The sequence below is a fragment of the Sycon ciliatum genome, chromosome 1, assembly GCF_964019385.1.
Source record: "Sycon ciliatum chromosome 1, ocSycCili1.1, whole genome shotgun sequence".
Lineage (NCBI taxonomy): Eukaryota > Metazoa > Porifera > Calcarea > Leucosolenida > Sycettidae > Sycon > Sycon ciliatum.
In genome coordinates this window covers 72,470,710-72,492,981 of record NC_088643.1, presented here as the reverse complement: position 1 = coordinate 72,492,981, position 22,272 = coordinate 72,470,710, and the positions used below count along the sequence as shown (strand labels likewise).

Genomic DNA, 22,272 nt, shown 5'->3' with positions numbered 1-22,272 from the left:
TTATCAGATCCACTCTGATTTTAAATAGCCACTCACTCTAGTAGCAAATATTACCTTCATTGGGGGCAGGGGTAACTGCAATTGGATCCCGGGACGGATACCTGATGCCGTCAATCCTTTTTCTGCACCTTGTCCTCACCCACTTACTGAGGTGTGGTGAGCCCATAAGTGGGATCATTTTCAAGTCCACCCAGAGTTTTGGGGATTTCAGGGGGTGTCGGCCGTTGGGCGGTTCAATAACCAATTGAGTCATCTTTCTAAGATTCCTTTTGAGTCTCTCTCCCCTCTCCCGGGGGGGGGGGGGGGGACTCACGTGACCAGTTTTGGCAGTGAGCAACAAGTACAGTACAGTGTGTGTGTGTGTGTGTGTGTGTGGGTGCATGTGCGTGTGTGTGTGTGTGGTGGTGGTGGTGGTGTGTGGTGTGTGCCTGACTGTGGGTACTTTACATGTAGTAGAAAGTAAAACGAATGAGAGGAAATCAGCGAACTGATAATGTAATCAGCAAAAATCAACTTGACTTCAAGTGCATACACTCCAGGGACCGCACATAGAATCGATGCCTAGAACATGCAGCAGGGGTTCAATGTTGCAAGCAAGCTGTTGATCGATGTGCAATGTACTTCTGATGTTGACGTATACAGTATATACAGCATGGAGGCATTGTCGGTATTGTTATATACAGATCACGCCGTACATGCACGCAGCTCAGCTTTTCAGGCAGGCAGTTATTTTTAAATTAATATCACAGATACTGGTACTTGTAGCACGAACACGACCTTCGAAAAGCACAGCGGTCTGCATTTCTCTGTTCTGCTATCTCCCTTTCCGGCACGGATGCATGATATGCATACCGTACTGCTGAAAGCCCTGTCTGCTTGCTCGGGTGCTGCTTGGGGTGCAGCCGATGGCAATTCAACACAAGTCCTGCTGCACGCACAGTCCACTCATGAGCAGGGAGTCGTAAATTTACGGTATTTTACGACTCGCTGCTCATGACTGACTACAGTTGACATCTCCGTCCTTCATGCCCTTCAGCAATCCCTTCACTTCCAGGAACACGGCCTGTTGCAGCTCAAGAACGGCCCTGGGTTTCTTGTAGGAGATGATGAGTGTGTTGTTGGCATGGGCGAACGAGATCGCCTCGTTCTCCGTCCAACACCCGAGTCGCTGCAGATCAGTTACTGTTATCCTCTTGAAGTATCTGTACGCGCGCGCATGCACACACACACACACACACACACACACACACACACACGCACACACAACAAAGTACAAGTCTAGTAGCCTGCAAATGCATTGCACATACAACAACGTAACTGTTACTTCGACAACGTGCGATAATTGCAGAACACAATTATTATTATTATTATTAATTTGAGGGATTCCCCAAAGGCCGAAGCCTAAATCAAGAGGGTCTCCGAGAATAAATATACGTGTACAATGCGTGTACAATAATTGGCAACGTCAGGGCTGAGGAGTGTGACGGTGTATTCTTTGTTTTGATATTATGGTACATGCAGGACACGGGCATTTTCATTCTGCATTGCACCGGCCCTATAGTGCACGCTGATTCAGGAGCTGGTGCCGAGCAAGACTTGTGCACAGAGCCGTAAATCCCAACACCTTTTAAGAAGGTAGGCCGGAGTGAGGTCAACACCTTTCAAGAAGGTAGGCCGGAGTGAGGTTAACACCTTTCAAGAAGGTAGGCCGGAGTGAGGTCAACACCTTTCAAGAAGGTAGGCCGGAGTGAGGTCAACACCTTTCAAGAAGGTAGGCCGGAGTGAGGTTAACACCTTTCAAGAAGGTAGGCCGGAGTGAGGTCAACACCTTTCAAGAAGGTAGGCCGGAGTGAGGTCAACACCTTTCAAGAAGGTAGGCCGGAGTGAGGTCAACACCTTTCAAGAAGGTAGGCCGGAGTGAGGTCAACACCTTTCAAGAAGGTAGGGCCGGAGTGAGGTCAACATCTTTCAAGAAGGTAGGCCGGAGTGAGGTCAACACCTTTCAAGAAGGTAGGCCGGAGTGAGGTCAACACCTTTCAAGAAGGTAGGCCGGAGTGAGGTCAACACCTTTCAAGAAGGTAGGCCGGAGTGAGGTCAACACCTTTCAAGAAGGCAGGCCGGAGTGAGGTCAACACCTTTCAAGAAGGTAGGCCGGAGTGAGGTCTGCACCAGTTGCTGATCAGCCAGTACATGCATGCACAGTGTTGCTCAATGAAATCTGTTAGCTTGAGTCAAGTACACGCTGGGGGGGGGGTGCAGCCCTAGACCTACGAACACAGGGCTGTGCACTGGCGCAGGGCCGGCAAACTTGACTCATGGAATCGCGAATTTCATTGCGCAGTACTGTACAATATGTACTTTGCTGCTCAATGAAATCTGATCGTGTGAATCAAGTTTGGGCCTTGCACCAGTTCGCATTCAGTGTTCGCAGTTCTAGGGCTGCATGCCCCCCCCCCCCCCCCGCGCGCGCGCGCGTGGCATTCACTCCCTTGATCAGATTTCATTGAGCAGAACAGCGAAGACACAATGCTAGTTCGTTGCAACTCTAAAGTTCAGCAGCACTGCGTGTATGTACAACACATGTACATGTACATGTACATGTAACCGTGGCTTACTTCTTATTCGAAGTGCGTATGACAAGCACAGCCTGTTCTGCTTCCGCTGTCACCGAATACACATCCGAAGGGTAGGGCAGGTTTCGTATCCGCCACTCAAATGACTTCAGCTTGTCACGGCGAGTGATGAACGGCTGTGCATTGTGGGTGAGTGGGTGCATTGTGGGTGAGTGTGTGCAATGTGGGTGAGTGCGTGCATTGTGCAAATTCCCGCAAAACAGGTACATGTCAGCTATGCAATACCGCGGGAGTGAGTATACGACATCATTGCTATGCAATACCAGGAGTGAGTATACGACATCATTGCTATGCAATACCAGGAGAGTGAGTATACGACATCATTGTACGACAAGAGTATTTTGTAATTAGCCTGTTGCATGCAAACGCTCCCAAGAGTTGCACATGTACTGATGTAGGCAAAAGACAAAAAGGGATCATGTGGACACAGGGTCAGAATTGTGCACCGCTATCCTCTAAACGCCAATCCCGCACACACGCACACACGCTTGCACCCACACATACACCCCCCCCCCCCCCCACACACACACACACGCACGCACACGCACACACACACACACACACACACACACACACACACACACACACACACACACACACAAACACTGGTAATCATGTTGCACATTGTTAACACTACACAACTACTCATGTAGATGTAATACATGTAGAGTAAACCTGTACTAGCGGGACGACCTCCCCTGTACTAGCGGGACGCCCTTGCCTTGGTGCAGCGGGAACTGTCCTGATATGACAGGATTCCGCTTGAACCAGGGACGCACGTTCGATCCACAGCACTTTGGTGCATGAAGATCTGTCCGGTCAATACAGGATTCCGTTTGGTACAGGGTCCGGCAAACAGAGGTTATACTGTAATAACTAAAATGAGCTCTTATTCATGCAGTCATGTCTTATAGATTCTAAGAAACCACCACAGAATCATCAGCTAGTGTGAACTATCAGTGAATGATGGTGGGAGTATTACCGTAGAACTGCTCTCCACAAGAAACTGGGAGGAAGACGAAGCCTGGGCCTTACGCGCACGTTCATACATCGACTCCTCGCCAACCTCCCACTCCCAGTTGCCTTCTCCGCCCAGGCGAGGACGGCTTTTCAGTTTACGCACTGCATGCACGCCAATGCCCAATGGTAACGCCGATGGCAATGGCAATGAGCAAACACAAACAAACAGAAGAGCAGCAGCAGCTGTGTGAGCAATACTATACAGGCGAGCAGTGCAGTGCCTGAAACTTCAGTAAATTATTTACAAATCACCCGGAATATAACATGCTCTTTACTTTGCATAGGATACAAAAGTAGTTTCTTGAAGACCCTACATATCCTGTTCCAGTCATATGACCTTGGATATACAGCACCCGCGGATGTACAGTATAGACTTTTGGTCCATTGGAGGTACATGTACATGTACATGTATCTCAAGCTTCACCACTGTTAGATGCCATTTACATGCCCTTTGAAATACTTCGGAATGCATCACTCAACAGAGAGGTTTCAGAGCAGGATTCCCTCGTCAGGGTATGCATCCTGCCTCTGCCGCTCTGGATCGCGTCGATATTAGCATGCAAGACAAGCTGTCAGGTCACTGTCTACAAGCGTCAGGCACTTAAAGTAGCCCTGTACAATCTAAAGAAGTACTGTCACGGACTTTGAAATCTGTTGAGAAGTCAAGCGGCCACGGGGTGCTGGCCTTGCAGCTGTGAGCAGTACTGGTCAATTGTTACAGCGTTAAAGTGAACTACAGTACATGTCCACGCTTAAAGCAGTAAGGGCGCCGGCCCCGGTCATCCCATCCGATTTCAATGTCCACGACAGTACTTTGTCACTCTTGAGTGTGGACCAGGGACCATGAAAAAGGTTTCCATGGTCCCTGGCCCTGGTGTGGACGTGCTCTCATGATCTGAGCTCCCCCTTTAAAAGCATGCCGCTGAATCTAGTTTAGACCGTATGTATCTATCTATCGGCATTTGGGCCTGGTTTAAATCAGGCTGGCCTTTGAAAATATATTTTTCATTGCGATCAGGTTCGGCCTCATTTCCTCTGTGCTGCGCTGATGAGTCCACAAAGGGCAAAACACTTCTGTCCGCAGATTGAGTATCTATCTATCTATCTATCCGTCCGTCCGTCTGTCTTTGTTTATCTCCCATATTGGTTGTAGCATTACACCTCAGCCGTGATGCTTGCACTACCATTATCCCAAGTATATTCCAGTGCTCCTATCGCGGTTGTAGCACTGCCTTAGCCTGCCGTGACGCCTGCACTACCATTACCCTATATAACAAGCGAATAGCAGATTAGGTTTCATCGTCTGATGACTCGATGTCACTATAACAATATTGGTCTCTGCTGTTCTGCCGTGTGTATCTATCTATCTATCTATCTGTATGTCCGTCCGTCCGTCCGTCCGTCCGTCCGCCCGTCCGTTCATCCGTCCGTCCATCCATCCATCCATCCATCCACCTATCTATCTATCTATCTATCTATCTATCTACCTCCTCGAAACACTGTTGATACTGCCAAGCACAGAGTATCAAGGCAAAAACAGCAGTGCATGTGTCGGCCACACCTAGTGGCAATGCAACAGGCAACAGAGGAACAATACTATCCTGTGTCATTTGCAATCACCAGTGACTTACCGAGTAGCTCCTGGGTCTTGGCGTCGTACCCCTCGGACATTTCCAAACCGTCCGCAAAGACAAAGTGAACTCGGATATGTCCTGCAGCATGGTATGCGGCAATACACCCAGGGTGCGTGTCAGTTTCAATCACGATGTGTATTGGGTATTTGGCCGAGTATAGTCCTATACATCTACTGGCTAAACCGGTTTGTACCACATAGGCCCTACCACAGCTCAGATCTTGTCTGACATTCCCTGCAACTGGAGCAGGCTCACAGGCATATACAGTCAACTTCGCTTATAACGACACTCGGCGGGGCAGCAGAAAAGTGTCCTTATTCGCGAAGTGTCGTTATACCCGAAGTCGCATTCTATGTATTACAGTTGGATGGGACTTTGCTCTGGGCATGGAAATTCTGTCGTTATTCGCGAATTGTCGTTATATCCGCAGTCGTTATTAGCGAAGTTGACTGTATCACTGCAATGCAGCAGAACTCATGTATGTGTACAATGCACAGTCGAACAGCCGAGCAGTCGAACTCATCCAGTACCTACACTCATATCTCTCTTATCCGTACCTCGGAGTTACGCTCACCTCGGTCTACCGGGAATCTGTGCGTGTGTGAGTTCTAGTGGAAATATTACTACTGCAGTTAGACCTCGCTTATCCGGTCCTCTTTTATCCGGATCCCTCGCCATCCGGAATAAAATCGTTGGTTAACCATTTACGGCATATGGCATGCATACATACAGTATGTGTGTTCGATTATCCGGTTCCCTCGCCTATCCGGATATTTTTGGGGGAAACGGATGTGTGCGGTTAAGCGAGGTCTGACTATATATTGCCAATTTTTGCAGAAATAGTGACTTCACATGCCAGATGTCTGGCCCTTCCCCATCAAAACGTACGTGATCATCAGGCCGGATACGGACATTTCCAAGTTATGGACACTTCAGCCCGGTCGCAGACCGCCAGGCGGATAAGAGAGATACGAGTGTACCAGTCTGATAAGACACTGACTGTTGCTCAGCACGGACATTGTCCACCGTACAGCGGGGTGTATTGACCAATGCCGCTGAAGTATCAGATGGGATAAGAAGCACAGTACCTCGGATACTAAGTACACAGTTTCCTGCCTCCATTGCATTGGGGTAGACGTCTTACCAGAGTTCAACTGTACAAGGTACAGTCTACTCTGATAAGTCGCGTACCCGATAGACTGTATACGTTTTGTTGGTTGACAGCATGCAACAAGGTGGAGGACCACCGTCACGGTTCGGAAAGTGACCTTTCTACAACCATCCACGGTTGGTAGAGCCCCAGTCTTGCGACCAGCTAGACCGTATGGGTGTTACTGCGGCCCCGGTTCTGACCCTCTGTATTCTAGGGAGTTGCCTTAGACTTCTTGTTGCTGTACCGTCAGTCATGTCACTCCTGGATGTCTTCTTGATACTCAGTCCTCATAAACTTAGTAGCTTTTGTTCTGAGTTGTTTGTCTTTTCTCTCTTTTTTATACTCCTTTTCTTTCTTTTTCCAACTTCTGCCCATGGCGTCCCTCTCTCAGCTCGTCAACTGACAAAAGTTACTGTCACCACTATGACACTGTCGCGAGAAGGTGCTCTCTGTAGACGAGGTTGGTGATGTTGCGACGCGGCCATAGCTAACACACGTACGGTTCAGATGGTCGCAAGACCGGGGCTCAGTCTACCTATCGATGGATGGTTGTAGAAAGGTAACTGTTTCCGAACACAGCGGTCCTCCACCTTGTTACATGCTGTCACCCGGTCGCGGGTACTGTTGCGGCTCAGTCATGAGCGATCACTTTGGCTGTTTGCAACACCAATCGCTTCACCAGTTGATCAGAACCAGCACACTGGTGTACCCCAATTATCCTTGTGCGGTGTTGTGAGAATACGTGGGTATGCATGCAGCTTTGCTCTGTGACTTTCCATTGCATGTAGTAGTAGTCACTTGGCTCTCCCATTTCCTATACACTGCTCTGATGCATTCGGGTGCAAGCGCTTAAACATGTTTTCAACAAAACAAGGTTTATCTACTTCGAAGTAATACTGTATACATTGTACAGGACTGGGTCCTGGTCACGGTTTTGTAACTGTTGTCCTTACCATCTTGCATCATGGCCGTCTTCCTTGCTTGCTTCACACTGGAAACCCAGGAGCTGGAAGCCAGTGAGCCGCCTGATGTATCCATTATGATCAAAATGGTGGCAATGTCTAGTCCTTGACGTGCTCGCTACCGTTGATAGCCTATTTCACTGGTTCCACTACAATACAGGTCATAAATGTGCAAGTAGCGGTCACAACTCACGCCGTCTCCATCTCGGTCTGTAGGTCGTGGCACAGCGATCTGCAATGGATTCTTTCTGCAGCACGACTTGTATTGAGCAGTCGTAGAGTCGTCCAATATTTTTGACAGAACGTTCCAAGATTGAATTGAAAGAAAACTGCTACCAGCGGCTACTGACATGTCAACAGTAGTACTACTGTTGTAGTCACCACTCCGTCCTAGCTAAGGTCAAGGACGTGACGCGTGTCACCATGGTCACTGTCGGCACGAGGGCCGGCTGGCGCCATGCATGATAGCAAGAGTACATAATAATTATAATTTATATTCTTGATGATAGCAGGAGTACATAATAATTATATTCTTGATGATAGCAAGAGTACATAATAATTATATTCTTGATGATAGCAGGAGTACATAACCCCACCCCAGGTTATGTACTCTTGATGTCAAAATAATGATGATAGCAAGATGTACTCTTGATGATAGTGATGGATGCGGACCCTACATCGTACATTACATAATCATTAGGCTACAACTAAGTTACTTACAAGTCACCAGGCCAGGGAGTCGTACTCCCTCACTCCTCAGTCCCTGGTCTACACTACACCGCGTAGCTACGTAGATCTACCATGTAATTGTTTTTTGTTTTGTTTTTTTACTATTGACACAGGCAGCCCTACTACTGGAAACAGGTGGAGAACAAAAGAAACGAGGAAAAGGACAACTGTTCCTACCAGTTCGACATAATAATTATCGTCAATGTTTTGCTGCTGTTGTGTTGAATCATTCACAAATAATTGGTTTTGAGTTGAGTTTGAGTTGATTTCCCTGATTACCACCAGACCTGGTCAAAACAATAATACCAATGTTGTATTGCTCAGTCGTGTGTTCAATTAATTATTCACATGTATTTTTGATTTGATTTCCTCGATCACTTTAGTTTGATGATATGCATGTTGACTTGCCGGTACAAGTGACTTCATGATGATTGTGACTTATGGTAGATCTGCCGCAAGTCACAATCATTGGATGTACAATAATGTCCACTGTTTTCATACCGTCACTGACCTACATGTATGATCGTGTACAGTCATGTACATCGTAGATCTCCGCATTACTGGACACAATACGTATTGCTATTATTAGTATTACTAGTCACAGCAAGAGTTGGTTGAGTAGATAGTTCCGGAATTATTTCCGTGTTCGATATTGTTTATTTTTTACATATTTTTATTTTATTTTATTCGTGTTCGATATTGAATTTTAATTTTAATTTATTTATTTCTTTACAAATATTGTTTTTATTCCATTTCACATTTTTCATTCGTGTTGGGTTTAACTACTCACTGTACTGATACATGGTGATGATTGTGCTTTGCCCGTAAAAGAGGCCTTCCCTGTCCCTACTCCCCTCCAGTTATTACACTCCTGCTACATGCGCTCCCTCAGGGGAGCTTTTGTAAATCAGCTCCCCGGCTGGGAGCTTATGCACTCTTGGTAATCGAACAGTTACTGTTTACCGTGTTTGCTGTGCCATGGCACTGTACTGTTACGTGGGGTGTGCGCAAGTACCGGTGATCAAGTGATGGCTGCAGTGAAACTACAGTCAGACTTCGCCTAACCGCACACATCCGTTTTCCACAAAAGATATCCGGATAGGCGAGGGAACCGGATAACCGAACACCGGTTATGTTGGATGCATAACGTATGTTGTAAATCTGTAACCAGCTATTTTCTTCCGGATGGCGAGGGATCCGGATAAAAGAGGACCTGATAAGCGAGGTCTGACTGTACCTACTGTCTTACTTCGGCATGATAACTGTGCACCTCCTCCAAGGTACATGTACATGTCGGAACCCGGCACATTGATCAGGGGCGTGCTCGGCCCCCCAACTAGGGGGGTGCACGGGAGCCGAGGGGAGCCCCCCCCCCCCGGCAATTTTAGAGCATATTTGCATACATTACAATTGCAATTACCCAGATTGAAAATTTTTGGGGGGGTGCACGTGCCCCCCGTGCCCATCGCCGAGCACGCACCTGTTGATTACGATTCTACAGCAGTGCTGCTCAATGAAATCCAGTCACGTCGTCACTGACGTTTGTGCCTCGCACCATTTCACAGCCCAGTGTTCGCAGGTCTAGGGCTGCGCAACGCCCGGCATGGCATACTTGAGTGATGCTGTGACTGGATTTCATTGAGCAGTACTGTAGTAGTACTTCAAGAAGTCACACTGAAACTTCTCATAAGTAGTCACTGAGGCCGATCGCATGAGCGGCAGATAACGTGTGCATTACTGGATTACAAGTTCAACACTATGACGCCATCATCATACACGGTCAGAACTTGCCAACCTAACATGATAACTAGTTACTTGAATAGAGCTGATGAACTGAATCTCAATTATAGCACAATGAATACTTGCCTTTTAAAAGTAAAATTCAGTATAACTCAACTCAACCTTTTTCAAGAAAACTCGGAAACTTAGAAAAGAGGAGAATGGTCTTGGACCGAAACTGCGCTGAATCTTCAGAGCAGTGAAGAACTTGGGAAAGTAATGGGCAGTCTAGGTTGACATTCGGCCATTAGCCCTATATAGCCTATGGCTGTCAGTCTCCAACTACCATGGAGTCGCACAGAACAAGTCGTTGATAGAGCGGAAAAGCCATCTAATACAATAATTATATGGCAAATGCTGCTGTCTGATGATCGCTGAAATGCGCCTTGCAACTTTAACAGCCTTTCGTCTCTGTTGTGTGTGTAATACAAATCAAAACGTTACTAGCAAGCAAGTCAGATAACGGAGAGCTGTTGAAAAGCACGCATAGCACATGGGGGAGTGAAGATATAACACTGCATGCGTGGGTTAATACAGTACAAGTAGATCACGTACTTGAATGTTTGTTGTACTGTGTTGTACTGTGCTGTACTGTGCTGGACTGTGTATGCTAGGTACTCAGTAGGCACATATCAACGATTGCACATTGATGGGTTGAAAGAGGGCTTGGCAGTACAGCCCGGGAGGGTTGTGTTGTTGTTGTTCTCCTCGTCCGATAACTCACCAGTTTGCCGGACAGGTCGATCATGGCAGTAGATGGGATTAGGTGAGTCGAGCGGCACGCACGCCGTCAACACTGTGTGTGTTACCGGTACGCGGCGGTGTAGTGCCGCTGCTGACCTACCAAGCTGATGCCGCCGTCGAGATATCATCAGACTATCGGCCGCACACAGCTAGGAGTGGGTCATGATGAGGAGACGCGTGCAGTTGGGTCCAATGTGTACTCGTTCTCTGTGATCACTGCAGAGGGCTCCGCATGATCAGGCTGCATGGCAATCAGAGGCTCTTCATCATCCTACATCCATACAGGCACGAAGAACACAAGGCAGCATTTAACTAATATTCATAACTATTGTAGTCAACGTAGTTAGGGCACATATCGTAATGCCATGTGCAAGCAGTCAAGTACTGCACCTAAACAATCACTGCGGGAGGACAAAGCACATACCGTTATGCTTCCTAACTAACTGTATTATAGTGTTAGAATCAATTGATGAGGTTTGGCAGGTTGGATTTTGCGTTCAAGGGCGCACTCCAATGAAAGTCAAACCCAGTGAATTCTTATAGTGGTAAGGATCAGCGAATAGAATTCGCGCTTGCATGACATTGACAGGTCGTTTATTCCGCCTGCTTTTCCGAACAAAAATGCCAAAAAAAGTTCGCATTCCAGTTCGGGAACCAAAAAGTGTTTGTGAACTCGAAGGCAAAATTCGTGATGCTTTACCTCCATATCATAATTGCTGTGAGCAGGCAGGCATAGTGGGATGGCCTGAGACCATGATTGAGAAACGGAGGGTACATGTACCAGATTCAAGTCCTGGTAGGAAGCAAACGGATTTTCCAGCCGTGCCGCGACCCACAGTTGACTGGGAACTCCGGAGATGCGGGAAACTCGGGCTAACTGAATCGCACGCGAACCGTGACATTAATTGCTGTGTCCGATTTGACCATCACTTCAATGCCAACTATTGTCCCAGAACTACATGTATGTCGAAGGTGCTGTACTGCATGGCAAGTTCAGATGCCAGCTGCTTTCCGGATCGATCATACCCATTTCACTGCACAAAGTTCTTTACTCCATAAACTAACATCTTCCGTTCTGCTCATGTAACTAGACCCATACACCATACTCAGCCATTTTTAATTGCTAAACAAGACCTCACGACATGCTTAACTTGCTTCCCCACCACAAAATATTACTCTTTTCGTATATCTGCCCAATTTCCGAATCCGCTGAAAAATTTCCTCACAAGATTATTTCAAACCTGCAAAATGCGTACCAGCATTATCATTGGAGTCCGGTTGCTTCCGAGTAGCCCCGATCTGGCATTCAAATAGAAGAAAACATCGGAAAAGGCCCATGAGCACGTGACCTTGCATAATTGCGTGGCAATTTGGCTTGCCATGGTCTATTGTCAATTCAAAGGACTTGGGAGCTGATCGCATTGTAGCAACTACTGTTGCAGCAAGTTCAGAGACAAACTTTGGGGAGTGCTACAGTGGGAGCGATTTCACCAGCATTCAGCAAGCCCAAGCGTATTCATGTGACTATATAGCCCTCACCTTTGACCTCTTCTGTTCTTGTAGCAAAGGAACCATGCAACTGCCGCCGCTATGCACAATGCACTGGCCGCTGCAAGTAGCGCGATGGCGCCTGGTGAAAGACCACCTCGTCCACTGTCGTCAACGGTAGTGCCTTTCAGTCCAGGTCAGAATAAATTGAACAATACAAACAAAAGTGCACAATGACAGCATCATATAGGACCAAGACATAACCCACCTGTGTCTCTACTAAGTAAGGGACTAGCAAGGCATGGCAATATGCTGTACTGCTTTCAAGTAAGTACATGCAGCACCATGCATGTTGAATGCTGCCATTAAAACAATAGCGTTGCGATACATGTACATGCTTGCGCTAGTTTCCATGCAGAATGTAAACGGAATCAGTGCAAACCCTGATACATGTATCAGTGCAAACCCTGATACATGTAGCATAACTGGGGAGGGGAGGGGGGGGGCACCATTGACGATGGACCCACTATTAAGGAAAACTGTTCTACATGTATTTCACTGTATATTAGAAGGATGGAGGTATAGATGGAGTCCGGGACTTGAACTTCGGAAGGATACTATTAACACTGGGCATGGTGACCATGCCGGTGATCTGTGACGTACCACTTGAATTTGCAGAGCTGCTGACATCAGGTGTGCCGGCCATGCTTGCTGCAGTGCTGACTGTGAGTGCGGCTGGCACTGAAGTCGAGTCACTTCGTCTTGCTACCAGGCGTGTTGTTGGCCGTGCCTCTGTTAACTGCTTGGATGTGCTCGGGGAGAGTGCCTTTGGCGGTGGCTGTGCTGTTGCTGAAGTTACTGGTAATGCTCTTTCTGCACAATCAACATCAGCACAGCACAATGCACGATCAATTTTGGGTGTGTAGATCAAGTTCGCAATGGAGTGCATTGGAAAGCTTGCATGCAGTACTGAGGACTTGATCATGAATACGCGAGTACACATGATCAGGACTGTTATTATCACGCAGCGGTATCAACTGACGACAATGACTCACCCAGGGCACAGCTTCCCATGATTGATACATTGCCTGCATCGGTTACAAGCGTCACCCGGACGTAATACCGACGTTGGTCTTCGGACGCAGCCATACTTAGCTCCGCAGTTCTGCTTTCCGAGGGTAGTACCAGTTCTAACGCATCTCCTTCTGCGACCATTGCCATTTCTGCCAACCCTGATGTGTTGTGAGACACCAGAACAATGATGTGCAGTCGATGTGCTGGCTGTGTATTCCATATCGGTTCCTGCATGACAACGGTGAGCGAAACATACATGTACATGTATTTCAAATCATAGAGGTGGGGGTCAGGAGGTGGGGATGGAGTGGGGTGGGGGTAGGGTGGGGTGGGGGTGGGGATAGGGGTAGGGGTGGGGATAGGGGTAGGGGTGGGGATAGGGGTGGGGATGGAGGTAGGGGTGGGGTGGGGATAGGGGTAGGGGGATTGAGGTAGGGGTGGGGATGGAGGTAGGGGTGGGGATGGCCCGGCCTGAGGTAGGGGTGATGGTGGGGATGGAGGTACGGGTGGGGATGGAGGTAGAGAGGATAGAATCAAGTCGCGCTTTAAAAAAGAGGAAGTAGTACCATCAGAACAAGACGGATAGATCTGATCATTCACAAATATCCAGGAGGATGCAAACATACCAAGTGTGGGAGAGAAACTAAAACCGGTAGCATTAGTGATAGCGAACTGTGCTTACTGTCCATGAGATGTTGATGTGACCGGCATGGCCATCCTGAGTGCACGTAACACTTCCATTTCCCCAGGCCGGCAATGCTGGATAACACAGGATTGCAGAGAGCACATTACCGAGATTCCTAGAATTCCGAATTTCTGTGGCTTGGTACATAGCAGGTCATCCAGGACAAAATTTAATATGCCGGTTCAGTCAGGCTCCCAATGATTTCCTTTACTAAAGAAGTGCGGTTGAGTTGCAGTTTTTAAATGAAAAACGGTGCAGCGTACTCTGCATAACTCTTCCATGGGCTGTTGAGTGCATGTACAGGGTCACGGTCATGTACTACGAGGTGAATTGCTATTTCTGGACATTGTACATTTCTGGACATTTCGAGTAAAATAATTTTTCGTCGCGTGTAGAGTCAAGTCAGTCAGGTTGATGAAGTTTTTTCTTGCCGTAGTTGACAGCTGGGCTGTTGTAATTTCTCCTCGTGTCGGTGCCTTGTTGATAGCCTTTGCTTGTGCGGCATTTCAACGGGTTTTGTTGTACTATGTCGCATGAGAATTTTGAATTTTGAGTAAAATAAGAAGTATTTAAATGGACGAATCGTTGGCTTCCCAATGTGCACTCCACTTCAGACGCTGTATAGCCTTGGACCTGTTGGCTGGAAGTGTGAAGAGGCCAACTGCAGTCCATCAATAGAAAAAATAACCAAAATGGTGCAGTATAGGATGCCTATTGACGCTATTTTACTTTCATGTCCAGAATTCCATACAATGAAATTTAGGCCGAAAAATTCACCCGTCGAAAACGTCCTGCTATAAAGTCTCTGGGATCACAGCATGAGCAATTGTGACATATTTGGAAAGATGAAGGATTAGACCATACAATAGATACAAAAAGATATGAAAAATGTGAAACACACAGCCAGTGGGGCTCTATTTTATTTTCATGTCCAGAAATTGCTATTCACCTCGTACTTTGTGCTGCTTTGTGCTGCTTTGTGCTGCTTACTCAATGAATCCGAGCCATGGATAAAATATGTTCGGACTCATTTCCTCTGTGCTGCGCTGACGAGTCACAAAGGACGAAATAGTTCTGTCCGCAGATTGAGTAAATATTATGGTATGTTATGCACTGCAAGGCTGATCTCACACACACATACACAAATCAATACTCAATCTGCGGACAGCATGCTGTGAGTTTGTCACGGAACTCATCAGCGCAGCACAGAGAAATCAAATCAATACGGTCATACATAATCGATACCCCCCCCCCCCCCCCCACACACACACAACACGCTGACCTGTATGCTTACCAAGATCGTGCGTGACCACCACCAGCGTATTGCTCGGCGTGCCCATGCTATGAGCATAGAACGCGGTGACATTCACACTGTACAGCGTACTGGCCGACAGTGCAGCTAGAGTTGCCGTGTTGCGGTCTGCACCCGGCAACCAGATGCACTCACTGCGGCACGTAATGCAACCATGCAGCCCTGCCAGGCTCTCCTGTTGCTGGCGGGTAGGGCTTGAAACCTCCCGGCAGCACACCACATAGCCGGTGTTCTCATCCTCCTGGAGCAGAGGAAGGGCAGGTGTCCACTGGAGATCAATTGACCATGCTGTAACACTGGTCAAGGTGAGGCGAGGCTGTGTTGGTGCTGTGTCCGAGGCAGGTACAGAAACAGAATATCAGGTTGTTGACTTTTAAACGCGGTGTATCATGTGGAGGTTTTTAGTTGTGGGTGGTCACACGCAAACAGACATCCATGGCTGCCAACATAAAACACATGCGCACATGCGCGCGCGCTCGCACACACACATACACACACACATACACACACACACACGCATACACACGCGCGCACACACACACACACACACACACACAAAACGCACGCGCACACACACACACACACACACACACACACACACACACGCACCCCCCCCCCCCCCCCCCCACACACACACAAACACAAGGTACTCTACCTCTTGACAATGTGGTGGTAACGCTGCCAAAATGGCACCGGCCGGTTGTTCGCTCAACGCCATCAGCTGTTGTGACGACTTCCCATATCACATGGTATGTGGTATTGCATATGGTGTTTGCCATGTCTAGGTTGTAGTTGAGATTCAGTGCAGGCTTCAGCAGGCTCTTCAGTGTACTCTGTTCAGGAGAGCAGAGTCCCATCCAAAGAAGTCAATACATGACTGCAAGAGATCTACATGTATGTAGACGACTCTCTACTCTCTAGTACATTCGATGCATCTGATAACACGTGTACTTTATACTATACTTGAGTACATGCCCCCCCCCCCCCCCTCCTTCCCCTCACACATGCACACAACTACGTGTGTATCACGTACATTAAATGACCTAGCCTCATAGCTGTCAAAAATAGACATTTATAGTTTTATACCCGTAATGTCGCGTGCCAAAGCCGGGCTTTTTCCTGTTCATGTAGAAGCCGATGTCATGAAGGGCTAGTCTTCTATTCACATTGGGCTTCTATTCAAACCAGGCATTTCTACGGATGTCAACACTAAAACCAGGCATATTTGCCGACCGTGTATCTTGAAAGTCAAGCCAGTGTATTCAAAACAGGCGGGTTTAAGCCCACAGCTTACCTCGTTGCCGGTATTAGAGCTGTACAAATAGATGCGCACAGAGACCTGATCTCTCCTGACCATAGCCATGTAGTCGGGACCAAGCATGAAGTTCACCCGGACGCCGCACCCGGGCTGTGGATGGACAGATCTTTGTATTTGGCAACCTTCTGGAGCTAAAGTGAGACACAATGCCACAGATACAGTTTAACCTTACACAAGGTAGCTACTTCAAAGTAGATGTGTGTGTGTGGGGGGGGGGGGCAATGATTTCTGCAATAAATATAATAATTATTGTAACTACTTGAAGTACACACAACAGAACAACAAGGACAATCGAGGCTTGTTTGCTGCTACTTTAAGTTTCATGCTCACGCAATCATCAGGCAACAGGAAGATCGGGTGCCAACCATGCCGGTATATATGCCAGGAGAGGGTGGTATAAAAAGCCGTGTGAGACTGTGGGGGCTAGCGCGGTAGCGGTGGTGTTTTAGGCAGGGGCTGTGTGCAGAGTGTGTGGTGGTTGAAGGCAGGGGCTAGCAGTGCAGTGTTAGCGCGGAGTGTGTGTTGAAGTAGATGTAGTCTGAGCCCTTGATCAGCGTAATGAGTTTCTGTGGAGCAGGGCGAAGGCATAGCAATTTGTGGTAATTTAGGAAAAGGCGAAAAAGGTTCTTGTTCTCTCCTGCAAAACACCATCCTGAGATAGTCAAGCAAACCTGCTATGGATGCAAGCAAACCTTCCATGGATGCCAAGCAAACCTGCCATGGATGCCAATTATTGTAAATGCTCAGAGTGTAGGACTTGCACATGTATTTGCATTGCACGTACACCTTCAGTTGAATACCTACAACGAACAGCGAGCGGTGGTATTACCGCTCTGGAGGCTTTGTTTTCGTGATTATTCTCCTTTCCATCAAAGTAGCATGTAAAGCCGGACTGGTGATTAGTCTAGGCTATGGCACGTATTGCTAGTGTGTTTAACCCGGCAGCGGCTTATCCGCTCACAGCACTGTGTGACTAGCTACTTTCAACTGGCAGCGGCATGCCCTCGTCCCACCTACCATTGACACCGTTGAGAAAGAAGCCAGGCGAGGCGACGCTGCTCCGATGCGCCCCCTGCTGGCTGATGACCTGTATGTGGTATCCCTGATCTCCGCTGGTCATGTTGCTTGCCTGACACCAGTAGCGCTGAATATGCACACAGTTCTGTATTAGGTACGGACCGCAGCATGGCGCCACTACCAGCTGGTAGAACTGCACTGTGAACGTGACCGGGGGCACGGCGGCGGATGCGGATGAGACAGTGCCACCGCCGCTGCTGCTGTTGCCGTATTCCCACGTGACGTTGAAGCCGTGTAACTGGTTATGGTACACGCGTAGGTTGTGGAGCTGCGGTGCTTCTGGTGCATTGCTGCTGGAGCTGCTCTGCTCCTTAGTTCCAACTGATGCTGCAGTGACAGCTGTAATATTATAGCAAACAGCGGAAGCAAAGGTAATTATTATCATGGAATCCATTCTCGTCGACGTGTGCATACATCATGATAATAACAACCACAAGGCTTCTCTTATCTACTTGGAAAAAATGTGCATGCGACTTGTAGGTGCATGTGTGTGTGTGTATGTGTGTATGTATGTGTATGTGCATGTGTGTGTGTGTGTGTATGTGTGTATGTATGTGTATGTGCATGTGTATGTGTGTGTGTGTGTATGTGTGTATGTGTGTGTGTGTGTGTGTATGTACATGTCACTCTGGACAGGACATGCACAGTCAACCTCATGAATAACGACCTCGGGCAAAACAACAACTCCTGAATAAGGACACAATCATCAGACCGTGTGACCGGTTCACTAGATACTTTAAACTCCACAAATAATGAAAACTCACGAATAATGAAAACTCACGAATAATGAAAACTCACGAATAATGAAAACTCACGAATAATGAAAACTCACGAATAATGAAAACTCGCGAATAATGAAAACTTGCGAATAATGAAAACTCACGAATAATGAAAACTCACGAATAATGAAAACTCACGAATAATGAAAACTCGCGAATAATGAAAACTCACGAATAATGAAAACTCACGAATAATGAAAACTCGCGAATAATGAAAACTTGCGAATAATGAAAACTTGCGAATAATGAAAACTCACGAATAATGAAAACTTGCGAATAACGACCCGCTTTTCTCATGCACGCTTTTCTCATGCACGATCAAGTCAAGGGTCGTTATTCGCACGCAAAGTGGACTGTACTTGTATGTTCATGTGCTAGCATTGTGTATGTGCATGTGTATGTACTACGTATTATGTATGTGCATGTGTATGTGTACTTCAGTATGAGTACTTAGCTAGAGGCCATGGCAGGTGCCAAGCCAGAGGGCAAGTTATGTTAGTACACACACTGGTGATTATTAATTCCAGCAGCAAATAGTCTGAGTGGATTCCCATAGCCTGGTATCAGTACACCACGGTACACGGTATTCACCAGAAGAGAATAATTATGATGTGATCCGCTACATGACCTTGCCACTCAGGATTGTGAGCTGCTAACTCTGAGCTGCAGGCTCACTCTGCAAAGTGAGCACTTCACCACACTTCCCAGGAACAAAACTCAAAACCCTTTGGGAGATGTGATAATTTCATTACCGTAATTTCGGTACACAATCACAGACACGTGGGGCTGAACTCAGCTTGGTTGGTGGGACAGACCAGAGTGGGACAGGCAGAGGTGTTTGAAGAATCATGCAGGCTTTTAAACTTTTTTGAAAATGTTTATACATTTACTTCAATGCTTCGTGGCGTATAACCCGGTACAACCAGTACAAGGAAATACCGTATGTTACCGGTTAAAAGTACCCTCCCCCCCACCCCCCACCCCCCACCCCACCCGCAATGCGTGGGGCCTCTATTTACCGGTTCAATATCAATATCAGCAGACCAGTCGGCGTCAATATAAGCCCTGGTTGTCAATCGACTACCACTTTTTTTATTCAGCTTTGGGCCGTAAAAGGTCAACTTATAACCGAAAACACAGTACTGCAGTGAGTAGCCGCTTTGCAAGTCGACTTAGAAGTCAGGATGTCGCATGCTGGTGAGATTGGTCAACAGGCAAAGAGATGTTTGCCCATGAAATAGGAACTTGACCAAGTGCTTCAGAGTTATGTAGTACTAACTGTTAGTAACTTACTTGTCTTGACAACTGAGCTGAATTAGCTGAATTAGCAGTGTCTGGAGTATGTCTCAAGCTCAGGCTGAAGGACTGAAGGGGCTGCCGCAGAGCACTTGATACCAATCCAGCCATGAAAGGAAAGAATGCACTTCATCCATCCCCCCCCCCCCCCCCCTCCTTTGCCTCTTCCCGTTCACCCTCCTCCGTCCCTCCTTCCTCACTGCCCCCCCCCCTCCGTCGGCGTCTTCTTTCCTCCCTGCCCCCCCCCCTCCCACCACCTTTTCCTCTTCCCATTCACCCTCCTCTTTCCCTCTTTCCTCACTGCCCCCCTCCGTCGGCGTCTTCCTTCCTCCCTGCGCCCCCCCCCCCCTTCCGACCACTACATTTGCCTCTAACCATTCATCCTACTCCTGTTGTCCTTCCTCATCTATCCCTCTCCACCACTGCACTGGTCCCAATGGTTCTATGACAAAGGGGGGGGGGGGGGTCTTCAGCTGTGTGTGACCTGGTGATTAGTCGGTTCAAAACGCAAATCCACCAGCTGTAGTCCAGTGCATGTGTAATAGTATAATTCTGTCACGCCTGAAGGTCAAGGAAGGTAAGATTGAGGGTTGCAACACACACACACACACACACACACACACACACACACACACACACACACACACACACACACACACACACACAGTTGCAGGTGATGGCTAACTACTTGTACTTGCCAGGGAACATACATGCAACACAGATCTAGCACTGACCTTGTATTGACCTGGCTGCATGTGCGTCGTCGCCATTGCTCGTTGCTACCAGTAGCAGCATGATCAGTACCTTGCCACAAACCCTTAGACAGTATAGTAGTTTTGAGAGGACCAAGACTGCTGCACATGTGTTCATAGAGCTGCGAGCATGTTGCTGCATGCTAGAGACGCCTGCATAACGCGCGTGTGATCAGGCCAGTCAGGGGGCTGGCTGACTTAGTGCTAGCGTAGTCCGGCCTCCACCGTTTCGCTGTGTGCCGAAGGGAGGGCTTTCGGACCACAAACTATCTCATCCGCTCTCGAACTATCACCATCTTGTACAATCTCTAGCTTCCTCTTCTGACAGTGACAGACCAACGGAAGAAGGAGCCCAAACTACACCATTCGCCAACCTTTGCTTTTGGATGCAGGGAGATTTCCGGGTGAATGTTCCTGCAAGAACACAACTTCGCAACTCTGCTCCTCGGGTTGGGTAAATGCCTGAAGTGTGCGTTCACGTTATGAGCCGAGTAGTAGGAATGGTGTAATCATGGCTCTGGCCCTGGCAACTGTGACATCGACCAATGCCTACTAGTCGACTCGTAATTACATCCGAGTTGCGTCCAGGGGGCCATGCGCTTAGTCTCAATTATCCGTCCATCAATACTGGCGTGATCCTGAGTCTTTGACGCCGACTCAGTCGCTGCGGACTGAGTTTCCCAGCAATGACTGATGTTTATACACGACGGCATTACCCGACCCACGCGCGATGGTCTCAGCGAGGACAAAGCTAGAGCACCGATCCGCGGATTTGGGAATCCGGCACGAAAAGAAGCGGTGGGACTAACTAAAATACTCACTTTCGTGTTCGTCATCGGCATACATTCATGTATGTCCATCTGCCTAAGCTGATGAGTGAGCAGGGCTAGTGGTAGGTCGACTGGTATGTTTGCCGATGCTGCGGACGTGATAAGATCCCACTGCATAAGAACAACTCGCTACTCACACGCTGCGCTTCTTGAGTAATCATGGTCTGAAAAGTAGAACTACTCGCCGCACCTCTCGAGTCTTGACCACCGTCAGGTAGCTTTCTCCTGAATTTAGCACTTGAGTTTTGATCAGAGTCTGGCGCAGAAACCGAAGAGCCAGTTTAGTAGCGGTGTGTCCGCACTTTTATTTCCGCTGAACTTTACTTCGGGCTGTAATACTTGAACATTTCTCGCCGTCTGTCGCCGTGTCAGTGTGACCCTGGCCACATGTGCTAGTAGTAGTAGTAGTAGTAGTAGTAGTAGTAGTAGTACATGTACTACAAAGAGTAGTGGGGAGCGTCAAATGAACCACAAAGGCACAATCCACAATCATGACGATTGTGCAGCATCGAGGTACTGTACATCATACTACATTATGCAGCGTCCAGTATGGTCTGCGACTGAGGGTTTGTTCAACTGAAAGGTCCAGGTCAGGACCAGAGGAGTTGTAGCGTTGTCAACTACTGCACTAGTAGTAGCAGAGCAACAGGACCAAACAAAACAACAGTGCCTGGGAGAATCACCTGCCTAGCATTCCAGAAACACGTGATTGGTGAATGCTGGCATTGGGCAACGCCCCTGCAATCTCTATCTGATACATGTACAATGTATAGTCTGATGGAAGCGATGCAATGTTCCATCAGGAACAAAGATTGATAACGTTATACGTCCGGTACACCGGTTTACAGAATGTATCACCTAGCCACAGGGGATGTGTCTCGAGATTGTAGCTACAATGTAGCCGCTGGTGATGTTATCATGGTTATTACACCATACCAGTGAGGAATTATTTTTAAAGAACCCACAAAGGTACAGTACAGTACAGTACAGTATTGTATTACTTGTAC

General features: G+C 47.7%; 2 protein-coding genes across 3 annotated transcripts; both read right to left on the bottom strand.

The window, feature by feature from the left end:
• Window positions 1-469: 469 nt before the first annotated feature.
• Window positions 470-7,710, bottom strand: LOC135805301 (protein DPCD-like). 2 transcript variants are annotated; one of them, XM_065319321.1, is made up of 5 exons: window positions 7,394-7,709; window positions 5,285-5,365; window positions 3,616-3,755; window positions 2,616-2,749; window positions 470-1,202 (listed from the first exon to the last, which is right to left on the bottom strand). In XM_065319321.1, the coding sequence occupies exons 1-5, from the start codon at window positions 7,476-7,478 to the stop codon at window positions 992-994; spliced, it is 651 nt and encodes a 216-aa protein (XP_065175393.1). In that variant the 5' UTR covers window positions 7,479-7,709; the 3' UTR covers window positions 470-991. The 2 variants fall into 2 exon arrangements, with proteins under 2 accessions (XP_065175393.1, XP_065175394.1); XM_065319322.1 differs by lacking the exon at window positions 5,285-5,365 and having other exon boundaries at window positions 7,394-7,710.
• A 2,150-nt stretch (window positions 7,711-9,860) lies between these two features.
• On the bottom strand, window positions 9,861-21,344 carry LOC135805300 (uncharacterized). The gene is made up of 11 exons (XM_065319320.1): window positions 20,418-21,344; window positions 17,549-17,947; window positions 16,508-16,662; window positions 15,869-16,046; window positions 15,196-15,540; window positions 13,899-13,975; window positions 13,198-13,444; window positions 12,806-13,015; window positions 12,194-12,326; window positions 11,911-11,953; window positions 9,861-10,925 (listed from the first exon to the last, which is right to left on the bottom strand). Exons 1-11 carry the CDS (start codon window positions 20,575-20,577, stop codon window positions 10,815-10,817), a joined length of 2,058 nt encoding a protein of 685 aa, XP_065175392.1. The 5' UTR covers window positions 20,578-21,344; the 3' UTR covers window positions 9,861-10,814.
• Between the last annotated feature and the right edge of the window lie 928 nt (window positions 21,345-22,272).

Excerpts from the sequence above, each read along its gene's own strand:
- LOC135805301 (XM_065319321.1), bottom strand. The coding sequence starts at position 7,478 with ATGGATACATCAGGCGGCTCACTGGCTTCCAGCTCCTGGGTTTCCAGT. Across the intron at positions 5,366-7,393 it reads GACGGCCATGATGCAAGATG|GACATATCCGAGTTCACTTT; the intron begins GTAAGGACAACA and ends ACCATGCTGCAG. Across the intron at positions 1,203-2,615 it reads ATACGCACTTCGAATAAGAA|ATACTTCAAGAGGATAACAG; the intron begins GTAAGCCACGGT and ends GCGCGCGTACAG.
- LOC135805300 (XM_065319320.1), bottom strand. The coding sequence starts at position 20,577 with ATGCAGCAACATGCTCGCAGCTCTATGAACACATGTGCAGCAGTCTTG. Across the intron at positions 17,948-20,417 it reads TGCAGCCAGGTCAATACAAG|CTGTCACTGCAGCATCAGTT; the intron begins GTCAGTGCTAGA and ends ATAATATTACAG. Across the intron at positions 12,327-12,805 it reads CAGCTCTGCAAATTCAAGTG|GCACTACCGTTGACGACAGT; the intron begins GTACGTCACAGA and ends CTGGACTGAAAG.